Source organism: Anolis carolinensis, chromosome 1, assembly GCF_035594765.1.
Source record: "Anolis carolinensis isolate JA03-04 chromosome 1, rAnoCar3.1.pri, whole genome shotgun sequence".
Taxonomy (NCBI): domain Eukaryota; kingdom Metazoa; phylum Chordata; class Lepidosauria; order Squamata; family Dactyloidae; genus Anolis; species Anolis carolinensis.
In genome coordinates this window covers 135,212,597-135,232,229 of record NC_085841.1, presented here as the reverse complement: position 1 = coordinate 135,232,229, position 19,633 = coordinate 135,212,597, and the positions used below count along the sequence as shown (strand labels likewise).

General features: G+C 38.9%; 1 protein-coding gene across 4 annotated transcripts in view; it reads right to left on the bottom strand.

Moving 5' to 3' along the window:
- The window catches only part of arhgef10 (Rho guanine nucleotide exchange factor 10), a 161,113-nt gene that overhangs the window by 6,910 nt on the left and 134,570 nt on the right, over positions 1 to 19,633 (bottom strand). For all 4 annotated transcript variants that reach the window (XM_062982811.1, XM_062982826.1, XM_062982821.1 and 1 more), the window contains 2 exons: positions 14,346 to 14,517; positions 1,435 to 1,557 (listed from right to left, as the gene is read on the bottom strand). In XM_062982811.1, coding sequence (XP_062838881.1) covers positions 1,435 to 1,557; positions 14,346 to 14,517 — 295 coding nt within the window. The remainder of the gene's footprint in view (positions 1 to 1,434; positions 1,558 to 14,345; positions 14,518 to 19,633) is intronic.

Genomic DNA, 19,633 nt, shown 5'->3' with positions numbered 1-19,633 from the left:
ATCCAATATAAACGGGCCGGCAGAATGTTGGATAAGCGAATATGTTGGATAATAAGGAGGCATTAAGGAAAAGCCTATTAAACATCAAACTAGGTTATGATTTTACAAATTAAGCACCAAAACATCATGTTATACAACAAATTTGACAGAAAAAGTAGTTCAATATGCAGTAATGCTATGTAGTAATTACTGTATTTACGAATTTAGCACCAAAATATCATGATGTATTGAAAACATTGACTACAAAAATGTGTTGGATAATCCAGAACGTTGGATAAGCGATTGTGGGATAAGTGAGACTCTACTGTATATAAAAACATTTCAGACTTAGCAGTGGTTCTCAACCTGTGGATTCCCAGGTGTTTTGGCCTACAACTCCCAGAAATCCCAGCCAGTTTACCAGCTGTTAAGATGTTTATAAGCCATCTGAATGTATTCTCTAGATATTTATCAAGCATGCCATATGTAATTCCTAACAGGCCCTCAAGGCTTTATTTACATTTACAAGACACACACACATATACCGTGTTTCCCCGAAAATAAGACAGTGTCTTATATTAATTTTTGCTCCCAAAGATGTGCTAGGTCTTATTTTCAGGGGATCTCTTATTTTTACATGAAGAAGAATTCACATTTATTGTTGAACAAAAAAAAAATGAACATTTATTATATACTGTAGTGTACAGTAGTTGTCATCACAAACCAACATAACCAGACAAACTGTGAATCCTATAAAGAATTTCTTGTTACTACCATTATTTCCATGTACAACTGGTATGTACATTTACCAATCCTGCATGCTCTGGTGTTCTGTTTGGCGCCGGGCATGCTTCCAAACAAAAACTTTGCTAGGTCTTACTTTTGTGGGAGGCCTTATATTTAGCAATTTAGCAAAACCTCTACTAGGTCTTATTTTCTGAGGATGTCTTATTTTCAGGGAAACAGGGTATATACAACATATATATACACACATATACATATATCTGACCATTCAGATTACAGTTGCTTCTTAAAGTGAAGTTATTCCACTCTAGCAAAGAAATTCTTGATATGTACAGAACCATCCTCATAAAGACTGACTTTCCTACTCAGGTCAGTCAGAATGAACAATCCCATGCAGGGCTTACCCCTCCATGAGAGAAAATGCAGAAATCCTATTTGCTACATAAAAGCAGCTTAATTCTGGTGAGCTTATGTCTTAACAAGTGAATCAGAAAAGTGTGGGAGAACCATTCCTTATCAGGATCTACAGAGCAAGACAATGTAGCACTAAGAAGCTGCAAAAGCAGGAACAGTAGTATTATAAACATTATAAACTATTATAAACATTATATATTATATTACATCAATCGCTGTGCATATGTTCAAAGAAGCATCATCCAATATAAGCCACCTTTTGCTCCCTTTTACTTAAAGCACGAATGTTCTACTCACCAGTTACTTTTGGGATTCCTTGCAAACGAGGAACGGGGAGAGCGACTATAATCCCCAGATTTGTTCCAACCAGTAATAAGCCATGGCACACCAGGAGGCTGGTTACAGACACACGCTGCTGTCCTGCAAGATTTGGAAAGGGCAGAATTACTTCCCTATCAGGATCTTTGCTGTTATAAAAGTTGACTCTACTTCAAAACTTAATGCTATATTAAAAGGTCCAGGTGTTTTTCTTTTCCTTTAACTTGAAGCAAACCATTAACCAACAATATTAATTAACATTGATTTCAATGCCTGACAAGCAGCTTATCCAACCAAAACTTATAGTTTATCTACCAGACCTTAATTATACTTGAAGTTGTTCTTCCATTACACTCCTGAGGAGGTTAGCACATACACTTTTGTAAATGCAGGTTTTTTTTTCCAAAAATGAGGTGTAAAAAAATAAAAAAGGATATACTATAGAACTTTCTTAAATTTGCATAGTGTCTATAGGTCTAGCTATCCCAGCATCCCTGGTTTTCTGTCAGACTGCTGTTTTGCCACTTGGGCTGACTTCCTACATTCTCAACATTATTCCATGAAGCTTGTTTCCTTGTCCATGCATTTTACTAGAAATATGATTAATATAATCAACTATAATGATATATCTAGTAAACACACAATCAGATTGATGTATAGTTACTTGGTAGCTAAAAGAACAGTCTTATACTGCTTACGTAAAAGTATGCCTCAATGACGACGACAACAACAACAACAATAATAATAATAAATTTTTATTTGTATCCCACTTTTTTCCGTTTCCTATGTCATTTTAGGAACAGTTAGCTGTGGAGCTGTTTCAAACCTTTTCCCATTGGTGTACAGCTAAAGATTTCACTCTTGTTTCTGCTTAGAGCATTACATGAACTAGACATCCTTTCACTCGGTGCTTAAAATAAATTACTTATGTGATTGCTAAGGATGGCTATTAAAATGATAAAACAGTACTGGTTTCCAAGAGGCAGAATGCTCTGTCAAAATTGATCAGAGGGGCAGCCTTAAATGAAACTGAAATGTAGGCTCTTCCAGCCAAAAGGTGAATGACATTAAGATGATCACAGCTGGAAAGAAGTGGAAGACATCTGTCAAGGGAAGGTCACTAGACCTCTCAAATAATGCCAAAAACTCTGGCCCAGATCTGTTTGTGAAAAGCAACCAATACAGACATGCATTAAAAAAGTATTTTCTTTAGAAAACGAAGAATTACAAGTGTTGATGCCTGATAAAACAAAGATAAGGAGGAAGAAGAGAAAGCAGCTCTGATGGAAGCCTATATGGAAACTGTTGATACCGCTTTATTAAAAGCATAATCATATAATCTGAAACCGATGTGTGTCTAACCAAAATCTATTTCCAAGTGAATCACTGAAACTGGGAAGAAGTCAAAAGCAGGTACACAAAAGTTTTATGAATAGTTATACTAGTCATAAATCTGGATTTGGGCAACTACAGCCTTTCAGAAGCATTTCTCACACAATTCCTATGAGATCTCTCAGCCAGTATAATGAACAATGAGGAATTATGTGAGATGCAGTCCAAAAACACCCATGATTTATATATTCCCTGTTTTCCGCCCAATTACCATTTCTTGTATGGAGTTCTACCCCAGGATTACATGCGATCCAAATGCAGATGGTTGTGAAATAGTAAGAAGCCATGAAAGGAAAATAACAATGCTGTTGAATGTAAGAAACAATGTGGCTCAAGACGGAAACCTGCACATTCCTGTTCCCTTGCTTCCTTGAAAAGAGGCACAGCTTAATATAGAAGCCATATGGTAGGTAATCACTTTCTAGTCCTAAATGTTAAGGATTAAGTTACTTAAATCAGATTATTACCAGATACCATACAAGTTCTTCCTCTCTGAAGCTTCAGTCCTGTGTGCCATTATGTTAATGAAACCAATATGTCCAGGGTAGATATATCATGACAAATCCATAACTTGATTTCTCAATAGATTTGTGGCTTTTCCCTCAAGAAATGCATCTACAGGGTGTATAAGTGTTTCCTTAATAAAATGTATAAGTCTGCCCATCTTGGCTTACCTACCTACTGGTATGTCCATTACAGAACAAATGATAGTTGAGGATGGGCATTTTATTTGGGGAAATTAGCACAGGACAGCCATTCCTTCTTCACAGATGTGTTTAAAGATACAGGTAGCATGCACATCCTATCATGGTTGAATGGGAAGATTTTAAAGATAGTTCATACACACAGTGTATGAGCGGTCCTCCTATCATACATTTCAAAATTATGTGAAGAAATCATAGCTGCATATATGTTTCTTTGCATCTCAGTGAAGAGATAAAAGTGGGATACAGCAATAATAATAATTCATAGTAGGAAGTTTAAGAATTCTGATTATCTCAGAATCTCCCTTTGCATGGGGGATTTGTTCTTATATCAAGCCAATTTCCAGTATTTGAATATAAGGCTTGCAAATTATTGGTAAATTTACATACCACAAGGCTATGACTTTATCACTCATTAGGTGAAAGTATGAGTAGGAATCCTGTCTGCCTCCTAATTTCAAATCAACAAAAAATTATATAATGGTTTTCACTGCTGTCTAGGATGTAGTCTGTTATTTTTTATTAAATAAAAATATTTTTTTTAAAGTACAAATGCCAGTAAACAAACAGGTGGGAAATTCTGCATTTACATCCTCTAAGGCCCTTTCCACACAGCTGAATAAAATCCCATATTATCTGTCTTGGAGTGGAATACATGGCAGTGTGGACTCAGATAACCTATTTCAGAGCAGATACTGTGGGATTTCCCACCTTGATATTCTGGGTTATATATATGGCTGTGTGGAAGAGCCCTCAGGCAGACATGTTCTGAAACATAATGCAGAGCAGTGATTCTGAAGGTCAAAATAAGCCCCCATCTACACTAATGTAGGAAATGCATTATCCTGGGGCATCCAAATTAAGCACCCAGATTAATGCATTTTAACCCAGGAGAAGTCTTTTAATCCAGGTTTCTCCTGGGATTTTAAAACATAAGCAAAAATCCGAATCTTACAGGAAGAGCTGAATCTTTGCAGGTGCTGTGGCAGTGGAGACTGCCACCATACACAATCTCTAATGGTGTCCCCACAGCCATCAAACACTTCCTGGGCTCAGGAAGTCCATGGAGGTGCCATGGCACAGCCTCTCTACCCTCCTGCAAAACAACAGGAATAACTCCTTGCTTTCTGGATCTGCTTTGCTGAGCATGTGACAGCTTTGCAAAAACATAGGGCACTTCTTGCTTTTTGGTGATGGAGATCCAGGAGCCACAGAGCCTGCTGTGAAGTAAGGAGTTATTCATGTCATTTTGTGAGAAAAACTGGGTGTAGGGTGTGTAGCAGGGCTGTGCCCATGCCCAGCTGGTGTGGACTGTCCCCTGCTGCCGAGGCATCATAAGGCAACCACATGTGGCCGCAATGTGGCTTGGAAAAAGCACTTTTAACGACAGTCCCTGCTCCATTATGAGGCATTGTGGAAGCACTATTAGACTCACTATTAGACTCTAGTATTGCAGAGCAACTATGAGGAATAGCTTAAAATATTCACTTGGTGTGAAATGTGACACTACATGGAAAAACAAAACATTCTAGGAGTAGTTAAGGGTAAGGGTGGGAAGGAGTAATTTTGCTGTTGAAAAAGAAAGTTCATGGATATGAAACATGGGCACAGTTCAGGCACACTTTGTTTTTAGGAATAAGGATGCCTATAATACAGCTATCAGAATGGCATGAATGCGTATTTTTGTGTGGTTCCTTTCAATAATTCAGCAAAGTGCCAACAGCCAGCGATCGCTGCAGCCTCTATCACTTTATTACGTTTGATTGACAATTTGGTAACAAGGAAGTCCTAGCACTGTGGCTATAAAGCTCCATGCTTTGGAATGGAGGCCAGAATTGTAGTTGTGGACTGGAATGCCAAGCTGCTTATTTTCAAAGTAGGCCTGGTAATGACCCATCTCCTTGCCAATGAGCTGTATGGTTATTTTTTTAAAAAAAAAATCAATCAACCACCATATGTACAGCACTGAAAACATAGTTGATAGTAGGAGAGAGGTTGTTGTCAGGCTGGCTTCACCACCATGTTGTCTGAGCCACTGCCAAACAGCTGACCAGCTTGACATCATTTTTGTCATCAATCTCTTTTGTTTGTTTGGGGAGAATAGCTTGTTCGAGTCTAGCCCAGCTGCAGTATAATGCAACATTACAAACACATATAGTTTATGTTGGAGTTTGCATGGTGAATCTCCTTCTTGCTCAAAAGGTTGGTGGTAAAGATCCAATGGAGACATTTTACCTTTTCCAGGAGGTAGGAGTGATGCTACCGGAACCATTTAGTATCGCCAATATGGGAATATTGCTCTGCAGAAACTGCTGGAGCACAGATCCCAGTATGCCTCACCATTGGCCATGCTGGCCAAGATGACTTGTAGTTGGCATGCTTCCCCAGCAGTCAAATAAATGAAATCCAGGGCGTATCATCAGTATAGAATTAATACAGTTTGACACCACTTTAAGTGCTATGACTCAGTGCTGTGCATTCATGGGCTTAATCATTTGATGAGGAACCAGCACTTTTTGGCAGAGAAGGCTAAAGATCTTGTAAAATTACAACTCTCATGGTTTTGTAGCATTGGGCCATAACAGTTAAAGTGATCACAAATAATATTAATTCTACACTCCAAGTCTACAGGCACATCTAGATTAAAATGTGCAGCCTTTACTGTCTTCTATCTATCATGATTGAAAAAAACAATGTTGATCATTAGCATTTGGGGGAGAGAGAAGAGTTGCCATGGAAAACCAGGAAACTACGGAATCATTTAACAGGTGGTCTGTACCACTCAAATAACATTGTTTCCACATGTGAAGATTGCAAGCAATTATGCAAGAATTTAACATCTTAAATACAGGAGGTATGCTTGGGAATAAACAATTGGAAGTGAGGTCAAATGGAAAGCCCCTGCTATTAAATGATGGAATAGTTGGGAAATGAGGAAACACCTGTTTGGAATGTGAATTTCTAAAACATATAATAAATACAAGATGGTACAGCAGGAAACAGTCCACACTAGCTTGGCATGCTGGTGAAGTAATCCATTACCACGTTAATATCTTTAAATAAAAATACTCTCAGAAGCAGTGTGTATACAGTAGTGCCCTCCATGTGGTCATAATAGCTTACTCCCAAGTATGTGTGCACAGGACAAATGGCAGGCAACCATTTTCGTTCCAGGAAGAATTCAACAACAATCACTATGTTAATAGATTTTGTGTGCCTGAACATTTAGAATATGGTACTTCTGATATTTAATTCATTAGGAGCTCAACTACTTAGTGAGACAATTTTGCCAAATCATTTGGAGAGGGGGGGTGCTTAGTGCTTAAGCCTTATTTCAGGGGACTCAAATACTCAATGTTTCCCCAATTTCAGGGTCCAAGCCTGCATTTGCCGCTATGCTCTACCACATCTTATCTAGGTTATTGTCACCTAGGAGTCAAATCCAATTGTTTCTTCTAATTCTAATGCACCTACTTATTAGTATCACTGCAGTTTCTAAATGTATTTGGATGATAAACTTAATACACTATGAAATGCTATTTGTCCACTGCCAAGTCGGCACAAAACAATTTGCTTTTCTTTTTAAAAGGAAAACCTCTAAGACCATCAAATTTCAAAACCCACAAATCTTCATGTTTCAAATCCACATTCTTCAAAAGGAGAAGAAGAAGAAGAAGAAGAAGAAGATAGAATGTCAGTACTTTGATGGAAAAATTCTATTACAAGGCCATATTATTGTACTGCTTGTCCTTTCCCTAGTGAGGAAATGTTTTTCTATCTCCCCCTTAGTATCCAGGAAACACATGTGTCCTACTACAAGTTAGGGAGTGGAAATTACTCATTATATTAGTAAGTTGTCACTAGGAACAATTTATTTAGAATCAGCAGAATTACTGTGAAAGGATGTGTGTTTTATCAAATGCTCCGAAACAGGAAAAATATAGCACAGTTTATGCAAACATATTTCACTAAATCCGAGGTCAATTTATCCATGGGTCAGTGTGAGTACTGTACCGCAACTCTTTTCAAAAAAGGAATTATCCCTTTCTCTAAGTAGACTAGTGAAATGCAAGAGCTTAGTCCAACCCAAAGAAGCACCAGCCCTTTCTACTTTCTTTGCCATGGCACATCTTCTGACCTTTTTGAATACCAGGGTGGTATAATGGCGGTGGTGGCCAGAGGTAGCTGTCCCTCTAAGGTGGCATCGGTCCTTTCTCCTGTCCTCCAGATGATGCTCAGTGCATCCATGGGTCATATCAAAATCTATAATTTTGGCCCCAAAATTTGCCCTTGAATTATTCTTGAGGTTGACTTATACATGAGTGTACAGTAGGTCATAACCAACACTTTGAATTGTGCCTGAAAACATACCAGAGAAACTGTTCCAACAAGAAAATTGTTTGATCCCTGTAGGCAACTGAATCTAAAATATTGTCTGTTAATGAGGACCAGAACCCAACAAAACTTTATGATGACACAACTGAAACACAGCAAGTTTGACCCTGTGTTTCCCTAATTCACAAGTGTTGTTGTGGTCACATGTCTCTTTTGCTGGTGTTTCCTCCGAAGAGTAGTAAAAATCTGTTACAGGCAGCTTATAGATTTATTTATTTCACTCATGTTTCAGAAAGATTAGAGAGATAGACACCACAGTTTCATCCTGTTGTGCCTAGCTAAATGAAATAATTTGGGCTATGTTTGTGTTTACTGATATTTTTAAAAATGTATCCTCCCTTCCAAGTGCATCCTCTTTTGATAGATCTTACCTTGAGCCAATATCCTCATCATATGGTGTAAGTTACATGAAGAGAATATGAAAGAAAGATAGCTCACAGATACTGTTTGTTCTGTTTGTAGTAAAGACAAATGTTTGTAGGATGTTTCAAGTTATAATTTCCACTCTGTTGGCTGCCATAGCTCACATTGTTCAAATATCATTGGATAGCTGTTTAGTTAGTAAAACAGGCACGCCATCACTTATAGTGAGACCCAAGCAAGACATGTTAGAGGGAGTGTCTGCATGCCCACATGTACAGCAGGGACTGGATATCTTTCCTTTCTTTCTTTTTAATAAAGGAAAGCTAACAAGTCCCTGCTTTATATGTGGACATATGAATATTTCCTCTCACATGACTTGCTTGGGTCTCGGTATACATTATGGTGTACACAGGTGATTGGGGAAAGGGAAGAGCTAAATCTACCTTCGTTTCATACCTTTCCTCAGCGTAATCTGTTGGCTTTAAAGAGATTTAAAGATGGGCTTAAAGTTAACCTTAAAACTGTGGCATAGATACAGAGATCTGGGAAGCCCTGGCCCTTGAGGTCTCTAACTGGAGGTCTGCTGTGACCAGCAGTGCTGTGAAATTTGAAGAGGCAAGAATGGAGGGCGAAAGGGAGAAACGTGCCAAGAGGAAGGCACATCAAGCCAACCCTGACCAGGACTGCCTTCCACCTGGAAACCAATGGCCTCATTGTAAAAGAACATGTGGGTCAAGAATAGGGCTCCACAGTCACTTATGTATCCACCGCCAAGACACTACACTTGGAAGGCCATCATACTCGGACAACAAGGGATCGCCTAAGTAAGTAAGTATTGTTGGATTTAAGCAGTTCTCTCCCCTTGGTAAGAGAAAATGAGCCAGGCTAGATAGGAAGTGCTTAAAGCAAGTGGCATCAAGGATAAAATGTGAAGACATCTTTTCTTTTAGCCCCAGTAAATGTGGAAGGCTAATTGTATTTGTTTTTCCTCTTTTTCTTTCCCAATAATAGTGTTTTAGATGACAGTCTATGAGAAAGGACTATCTTTTAAATAAATAATTATTTTAACTAATTGTTAATAAACCAATCACATGATCGTCTCAATTGAGGAGTGCAATAAAAACACACATCTAAACAAACAATACATATAAGCAAGACATAGGATTAAATGCATAGGGCTTCTCTAGTAGAGAATGGAGGCCCATTCTCCCAGCTCAGAGATTACCAAGCAGTTATTGCTAAGCTCCTAGGTCTTGTAATAAATCAATTCCTCTGTTAGATACTCAAAGTGAAAAACAAGCAAACCAGAAGAAGGAACCATATAAAACTTAACCTTCTCTAATGAAGGTTTAATTTCACTGAGCCAGAAGAGACCACGTTTCTTTTGCATTTTCAATACAAAAACTTGTGAAAATATGATTACATCAATGGGTGTCACCACTACTAAATTAGATGACACATAATGGCAAATATCACAACTAAATATATCATTATAAAAATAGCAGTCACCCTTTTCCTCAGCAAACTAAGCAGAATACATTTATTTCTCCCACTCACACGTATATTAACTATATTTAATCGCTACTGCGAAATCCCAGATCCTACTAAAGAAGGAAATTAATATTATTTTCCTCATCTGAGTCTATATGATTATGTTGACAGGTTTCAATGAATTTGTAACCATTTTATATCACTGAAAAGCACAAGGAAGCTCTTCTTTCACATAAATGATATTGCTTTTAGTTCAGTCATGTACTTCTGCTCAGAGAAGGAGCAAGGGACAGAGAAGATAAATGTGAAGCCTGCTCCTCCTGAACTCTCCTGGATATGATTACATGGAAAGAATAATAGAGTTGACTCTCAGTCAGAACTCAAGCTACTGGAACTCTCAACCTACTGGCAAAAAATGTCAAAGAAATATTTTAAATAAAAAAAACTGTTTTTATAATACAGCAAAACTATAAACCATGTTGGATTAAGCATGTCTATATTTGTCTTAATTTGCTTTTAAGAAGTGTATTTAAATATTAATATTAGGTAGATATAAACTATATTGTATAATGTAATATAAGGTATAAAATTAATTATACCTGTTTTTAATAATAGGTTTCAAGCGACCAGAAATTACTTTTTGTTGGGCATCTGCCAATTCTCATGGGTGCCATAGGTTAGCTGAGAATCTACTATATCTGAACAAGGGCAAGAATGTTCCAAGAAGAGATTTACAGGGCCTAAATAATGTGAAATTAACATTCTGTCCAGTTTATTTTTACTTTGCAAAATACACATCTGGTTTGTAAAAACTGCCAAAGCAGAAAACCATTACAGGTCAAAATGCTAAAGACACACAACTGAAGTCAGGCGTAGCCTTCAATTCCTTTCTTTGTTCCTTTTCCCAAAGGAAACTGTAACAAGCCCATTAACTGCAGGCAAATTAGTCCTGATCAAAACGGTCTGCTCTGACACATGCCTTGATTATATCCTGTTTGGATGACTGTAACACCCTCTATGCGGAGTTGCCTTTGGAAACTCTTCAGAGGTCGCAGTGGCCCAAGATGCAGCCTTATAACTTCCCAGCTGAAACAGCTTTGCTTGCTGCTGGTTCATTTCAGAGCACAATTCAAAGTCATGCTTATGATTTACTAGCATATATCCCTGGCATTGCCGAGGTGCCATTGGGACCCCAGGCCACCTACTTTCTCCCTTCTCCAGCTCTGAGAGGGCCTACGTCACAATGTCTGCATGACAACGTGGCTCTCTTTGTGGCTCATTCCCTCCCCTCCCCCCACTTTTCTTTCCCATTGACATCACAGAGGTGCGCTTCACCTAGCAACAGCCTACCTTTCCCCTAGTAACAGCCAATTTAGTGACGCCATAGAGGCCACTTCACCTTTGTGGTACAAAAGGACAGACAGGCATAAATACATACTGTAAATACTTTGAGATAGATAGATAGGTAAGTAAATAGATACATAGATCTCTACATAATTTGATCCAGACCATTTGGAAACCTTGATATGATTTTGCTCAGGTTTTAAGCAGGGATTCCCCCAGTTCAACCATTTTCATGGACACTGCAGAGGGCCTTCTAGGTGGCTTCTCTCAGACTATAGAGCCCCATCCCAGAAGAAGCTCGGTTGGCTCCCTTCTAGCTCTTCTTCTGCTGGGAGGCAAAGATTTATTTTCCGAGATGGCCTTTGAACAAAGTCTTTTAATTGGGATGTGTTATATTTTAAACTTTGGCATTGTTTTAATTTTTTATTGTGAATTGTCCTGAGTGCCATATTAATTAATAAGAAATATAAAAGCAAGAAGAGCTCTTGTGGATATTGGAAGAGTCCTGGAACTGTGTTGTTGAATGTTTTCATGGCCGGAATCACTGGGTTACTGTGAGTTTTAGCACAGTGCAATAATAGATTTGGAATATGTGCAGTGAGTACGGAACGGCCTTAGACTACGATTTCTGGATGAATGTAATATTTTTGAAATGTTTAATATGTATTAATTTTAATTCAACTTATTTTAAGCTTATACTTTGTATATGTTTAAGGCACTGAATAATTGCCATATGCAAGCTGTCTTGAGTCCCTTTTGGGATAGAAAAAGGTGGAGTATAAATAGCATAAATAAATAAAATAAAATTTCTGGGCTGAATGTCCATCTTCCAGAAGCATTCTCTCCTGACATTTTGCCCACATCTATGTCAGGCATCCTCAGAGGTTATGAGGTCTGTTGTAGGGTTTATATATCTGGAATGTTCAGGGTGGGAGAAAGAACTCTTGTCTGCCTAAGGCAAGTGTGAATGTTGCAATTGGCCACCTTGATTAGCACTGAATAGCAGTGGCAGCTTCAAAGCCTGGCTGTTTCCTGCCTGGGGGAATCTGTTGTGGGGACGTGTTAACTGGCCCTGATTGATTCATGTTTGGATTTCCTGTTTTCAGAGTGTTGTTCTTTATTTACTGTTCTGATTTTTGAATTTTTTTAATACTGGTACCCAGATTTTGTTCATTTTCATGGTTTCCTCCTTTCTGTTGAAATTGTCCACATGCTTGTGGATTTCAATGGCTTCTCTGTGTAGACTACACAATTTAAGAAGGGTCCCATCTCCACACATACTCCAAATTTAGTGGAAAAACAAACCCCCCAAAACACCTTTAAAACAGCTGCCATGTTTCCACCTTATCCACTGCAACTGCAACTAAAGCCAAACAAAGTTGAATGTGCATACTCCCTATTTTTATTACAGTTATTTCAACTGAACAGTGCATGAAAGTGAAAGAAAGAAAGAAAAAGAATGTTTATGACTCTGAAATCCAGTCTCAACTAATGAGACAAAGAAAAGAATAACAGCAGCGCCATGGCTCTGTGACAACCAAGAAGGCTTTGCAGTGACATTTCACAGAAAGGTCTTGACCTGACTACTTAATAGGAGACCTTTTCCTGCCCTTTTGTCAAAAATTAAACAGACATCATAAATATAAAACAATTGCTTAATGGGGAAGTAATTCATTTTTATGAGGTGTATCAGAGTCCACAGATCACATCTGTTGTTCTCTGGAATGGCTGCCTCCCTGGAATGAAAGCCTACATTTCACTTTTAAAGTTACATTACAGAGTTGTGGGAGCTCTGTATGCAGATCTAAAAAAAGGTGGCAGAATATAGCTGTAAGACCAGTCATTCAGGTTATCTCAAAAATATTTTTGAATATGCATATGTCTAATACTGGTGTTGGGAGAAGGAGAGTTAGAAATCTTCTATCACTCCATTTTCATGCCTCACCATATTTTGCTTTTTATACATATTTTTCATTTTAGAATTATTTTGACATTCTGACCCCAGCTGTATTAGCATTCAATTCAAACAGATATAATGCCAGATAAACCACTTGGCGTTGGGATTATAGATTTTCTATTTGCTATCATGCCAATGCAGATAAAGATGCAAATGTTGTCCACTTTGTCCTTAGGTGCAAAGAAGAGTAATTGAAAAAGCTTTCTCCCTGCTGTGGGAGAAAACCAACATTCCTCTACAGGAATCTTCCCATATTCAACCATTCAGATGTAATGTGGAAAAATGATTCTCCAAATTGTTTCTTTTTTGTGCCGACCCCGTTTTCTTCACAATTGTGAAATTTTATTTGTGCACAAATATGAGGAAAGGCTAATATTGTGTTGCTGTGAGTTTTTTGGGCTGTATGGCCATGTTCCAGAAGCATTCTCTCCTGACGTTTCACCGAAATCTTTGACAGGCATCCTCAGAAGTTGTGGTGTCTGTTGGAAACAGGAAAGTGGGGTTTATATATCTGTGGAATGTCCAAGGTGGGAGAAAAAACTCTTGTCTGCCTGAGGAAGTATGAATGTTGCAAATTGGCCACCTTGATTAGCATTGAATGGCCTTTCAGCTCCAAAGTCTGGCTACTTCCTGCCTGGGGGATCCTTTGTTGGGAGGTGTTCGCTGGCCCTGATTGTTTCTTGTCTGGAATTCTTCTGTTTTTTTAGTGTTGTTCTTTATTTACTCTCCTGATTTTAGAGTTTTTAAATACTGGTAGCCAGACTTTGTTCATTTTCATGGTTTCCTCCTTTCTGCTGAAATTGTCCACATGATTGTGGATTTAAATGGCTTCTCTGTGTAGTCTGACATGATAGTTGTTAGAGTGGTCCAGCATTTCTGTATTTTCAAATATGTTGTGTCCAGATTGGTTCATCTCGTATGGTTGAAATCTTTGGTTGAAATAGTCTGCAAAGCCTTTCCTGTTCCTTGATTCGTGTCCAATTTGTGTTTCACTTGCCTAGTTTCCATCAGACCGCACAACCTCTGAGAATGCCTGCCAAAGATGTGGGTGAAATGTAAGGAGAGAATGCTTCTGGAACATGCCCATACAGCCTGGAAAACTCACAGTGATTCCGGCCATGAAAGTCTTCGACAACACAATGGCCAATATTGTTTCCAATTCCAGTACTAGAGCCTTACCTAGAGTCACTCAATCTGAAAAAAAAAACACAGATACTATTGATACTTATATATAACATTGGTACCTGACATGTTGTGGACGAGAGGAGCAACATTGACATCTTGTAGATGCTTAAGGGTTTCGGTGTGGAAAAGGCGAAGCGTAGATCCTGACGTGAATGCGATCCAAATCCCAACTCCTGCAACAGCCATATGAGAAATCACCATCCCTTCCTCTTGATGAGCTTCAAAATGGCACTGAATAACAGACAGAAGCAACTGAAAATCATATAATACAAAATGCAGTCCGTGTGGAGATGTTTCAACAGGGAAAGACATTTTACTCTATATAAACTGTTTCATGTTTAAACATTCCCCTTCTATCTATATATATAAAAGGATAATGAAATTTCGGCCTAAAACAACAAAACTACACATCCTAGAAACACTAAACTTGGCAGCACAACCCCTCATCCATGCCTCTACGTTCATACAGCAAAAAGAAAAGAAAAAAAAAGTCCTAATTACAGGGAGATGAATAATTGTTTTTATCCAATTGCTGCCAGTTAGAAGGCTAAGCTCTGCCCACTTGGTCTCCTAGCAACCCACTCAGCCCAGGGGACAGGCAGAGTTAGGCCTCACTTAGGCCTCTTCCACACTTCCTATAAGATACAGATTATCTGATTTTAACTGGATTATATGGCAGTGTAGACTCAAGGCCCTTCCACACAGCTATATTACCCATTTATAATCTTATATTATCTGCTTTGAACTAGATTATCTTGGCTCCATGCTGTCATATAATCCACTTCAGTGTGCATTTTATACAGCTGTGTAGAAAGGGCCTCATTACTACTACCAATTCCTCAATACTTTATTTCCCATACCACCATATTTTGCCACAGCAACGCGTGGCCAGGCACAGCTAGTACTTTATATACACCAGCTCAAATTCAGTAGAAGACAAAATAGTGGACTTTAATCTAATCTCTCTGATGAAAGTTGCTAGATGACTTTGGGACCCAGTCCCTCAGCCCCTCACAATACTGTTGTGATAAAAAAGTGGTAAATGAATCATGCATGTGATTCTGAAATCCATGAAAGAACAATAGGATAAGAATAAAGGATAATGTACATACAAAGCATCAGTAAAATATTTGTGCTTTCCAATCTATATCTCTATCTCTATATCTATATATAAGTAAAAGAATTTAAGACTGCTAAAGGAATTTAAGACTGGTAGAAAAAAATTGAACATGAGGGGAAAAACCTGAATACTGATTTATTAAGAGGAAAATCTTTTAAAAGCATGTTATTTTAGGATCATTGGCTGCTGTGAAACGTATGTATGAATGCTTTAGATTTAATACTGGATAGAGAAAGTTATGAATATTTGTGCATTCCAATACCATCTTTTGAGAAGAGGCATGATAAAATCAGCTGGATGCCACTTGAAAGGAGCACCTTAGCATCACTGAAATTCGTGATGCTAAGAAGAGATTAGAGGTAGCTGGGTGCTGATTTCAAAACATGAGCAATTGTCTGTTTAGCCATTACATGTGAGACATACAGTATGCAGATTCTTCTGTCTTGCTTGTAAACTAATCCAGTGCTCCTTCATCTACTCAACAACAGCAGGAAATTCATACTTTTGTGAAAGACTGAGTAGTTTACTTTTTTGGACTACAGCAATTCACTAGTCAGAATGAGCAAATTACTTTTCCAAATTTCCCTCTAAACCTGTTATCTTAAAAAGATTATTTTATAATACATGGGGAGCACACACTACCCCTGAAGATAAGCTAGCCCTCTAGCAAGTAGCTGATGAGTGAACCACCATTCAATATATATCCTTACTTCTCAGGATCGATTGCCGTGCCAATCGCTTAGTACCAGACAAAGATTCTTGGTCAGTGTACTTCTGTAGGGCCACAGGGCACCCAGCGGACTCGGCCAAGTGAGAGGAGATGCTCTGCTGCAGGTCTGGCGAATTCATTAGGCTCCAAAAAAGCGCACTTGCAAACCTCACTGCTAGTTCTTCACAATGGAAGGTTATTTCAGAGTGACTTGTTTATAGTGGAATTGCAGGAAACAGCACTACTCTAGTTGACTTTCGCTTACTCTCAGCCACTGCTGGCACAATAGGCAGAGATAATATATTTTCATACATCCTCAGCATTGCTTGGGTGTCGGAGGGGCCGCTGTCCCCATATTTTCATTCCTTATTTCTGTTTCCCTATTCTCACACCTTTCCCCCTTTCCCTTGATTTCTTTTTGTCCTTTTTCTTTCTTCCCCTCCCTCTCTCCCTTCTGTTTTTTTTTCTGTCCTTCTTTCCACCCTTTCCGTTCCCTTTCCCTTACTCCTTTCTCCAGCTCAGAGGACATACTATACAATATCTTGATTGGAAACATGGTTCTCTTTGTGGCTCTTTCTTTCCTTCCTTCATCCATTCCCCTCAGACGCATGCCACCTTTCTTTCCCAGTGACATCACAGAAGGCCACTACATCTAGCAATAGCCAATCCTTCACCTAACAACAGCTAATCCAGTGACATCATAGAGGGCCACTCCCCGTACCAACAGCCTTTGTGATACAGACAATCAGATAGACAGACTTTGACACACACACACACACACACACACACACACACACACACACATATACATATACACACACACTGTGGTTGCTTGCATTCTTTGATCCTTGCATTTTACTAAGACACTGTTTATCTCCAATCAGTTAAAATGAACCCAAAGTGAAGGTTATTCATAGCACATACTTTAGCATTTTCTCTGCAAAAGTCTTACCTCGGTAATGACCTAACAATTTACTCAAAAGTCAATTCTATACAATGCAGTTATTCTAGTTATCTTTCAACTGGTTCTTCTGCCTTCTCACCCCCCCCCCTTTTTTTTAAAATTGTTTTCTGACTCCTGGCCCTTTATGTAGTTGCTTCCTTTCATTTACAGCCACAGCATTTTAAGTTTTTTAATTAGTCAGTGTCCTGCTTGAAAGCCAGATTTGAAAAGCTATAATTTACAGATCCTTAAATTCAGTTTTTCAGGAAGCACAATGCCTTGTTCATTGTTTTTATTCATTGATGAAATTGTAACAGGGAGGAAAAGATATTGCGAAACTTGTGGGACTGTTCAGGTTCCAAAGAGGAAAGCTCCCTGTTGCCATAGGGACGTACATTCTAAATTATTTTGTGCCTGTGTGCAAGCATGAATAATTCCTTTAATTTTCTACTGGTATGAGAGGGAAAAAATATATTCCATGTGGAAGTATATGTAATAGTTGGAGGAGGCCTGGGAGGGGCAAACCAGAACATGGAGATATGCTCTGGTCGTTGGGCACATCCCCAACTGCCTCCTATCCCCCTCAATGGATTGTCACCTTGACGTGGTGAGGGAGCTTGCATGTTCCAATGAACCTGCGGGCACAACCACGGGAGTCACACACTCCCAGGAGTGGCCACAGGGGAGGATCTAGACCATAAACAATCCGAAGACCCAAAAACTTCAACAGCGGAGCAGGCGGAGGATAACATGGTACATGTTACAATGGCTGTGAAGGCGGAAGAAGGCTGCAACAGACTGAGAAGCCACTCTTGTTGTGTTAATCACACCACTGCTGGGACCTCAATCTGTGAAGACTGTGTGTTGACTGGCCGTGCACCGACCTCCACACATTAAAAAAAGTCACGCACAGGCATCTTCCAAGAAATGGAGGACCATCATCCTCGAACTACGAGGGATCGCCTATCCCCTGGTGTCCATCCCATCCCACCGCTAAGCAATCCTGCCATGACCTCTGTGCAGGTGGAAATGTCATCTATTTGCACCTTGATCGCCAACACAACAGGCTCCATTCTCTTGGTGAAGCTGATGGCCGAAAAGTAGGCTTGGGAAGACAGTTACAACTGTGGCACTAACTACCACAACAGTGACTGTACTGGGATTGTGAATACTGCCATATTAAATTCCGACTATGAAATCAAAGTAGGCAATTAACTGATCAAATAGTTGCTGCATTTATGGGTTTTCACTTTTGAGCATTTGATTTTTCATTGATTTCACTAAAAGTTATCTCTAAAAATCTTTAAGTGCCTTTCCAGACAAGTCCTGTCTCCATACAGGAAAAAAAAAATCTGTCTCGATGCAGAAAATTTACAGATCAAAATAAAAGTTATAGGGCATACAAGGCACATCCATAGTGTGGAATGGTGAAGATCAAGAAGAGAAATCTATAGAAACAATGGTATATCTCACCATGCTAAAAATAACATTAACCAGAGACAGTCTGATAAATGTGGATGAATGTCTTTCATAAGTAAAACTGTTGTATATGTACAGTAAAATTTGAAAATAAGAGAGCCAGAAAATCAGAAACAGTAGGGACGAGTACCAACTTTTAAGTTCCTTTGAAAAATCTCCCAGACCTCATCATTATATCAAAATATCACTCAAAATGCTTTACCAATGTAAGATGTCCCATGTTCATTTGGAGCTGGAAAGGGAGGCTGCTCAAAGAAGGGCTACAAAATATCAAAAATTTCAGAAATAATAAAAAGATTTGAACCTGTACTGAAGCGAATGACCAAACTAAGGATTGTATTTCATACTGCCCGTCTTTCTCCTTTCTTAGCCTAAGGGTAGGTAAGTGAAATCAGGACCAAGTTTCTGTTACTTTAATGGTTAAAGTAGAAGACAATGGCCTAATTTCCTTAAGGCACCATAGTCTACTTAACCTTGAAAGCTAAGCATGGTTGGATCTGGTTAGTATTTGGATGAAAGATAGACAAGGAATGCCAAGTGCTGGAGAATGCATTTCAGAAGTGGGCAATGGCATTTCGTGCATGATCTTATGGCATCAAAGTGGTCTTCAATTAGTGACTTAAATGTACATGTACACATAGAAGACAGAATTTTAGCAGGTGTTACTTGTCACCTCACCTTCATCTCATATCCAAGGATCTGGTCCCAGGTTTTCTGCTATAAATTGGATTATATGAGTCTGCACAGCCAGATAATCTGGGATAAACAGAAAACCTGGGATTAGACCGTGGGATATAGAGCCTGTCTGGAAGGGCCCTCAGTTCTCCAATATGCCCCTATGATTAATCTCTGCCAGACACTGAGTATAGAGTCACACTGGAGTACTTATGACTTCATCATATGGGCTGCTGGAATGGCCCATTGTAGGGCGTAAGGAATGGCATCACCCAATATTACCTGTTACTCGATCCCATGGGATCCCCCATTATTTATTTATTTACAGTATTTATATTCCGCCCTTCTCACCCCAAGGGGACTCAGGGCGGATCACATTACACATATAAGGCAAACATTCAATGCCTTAACATAGAACAAA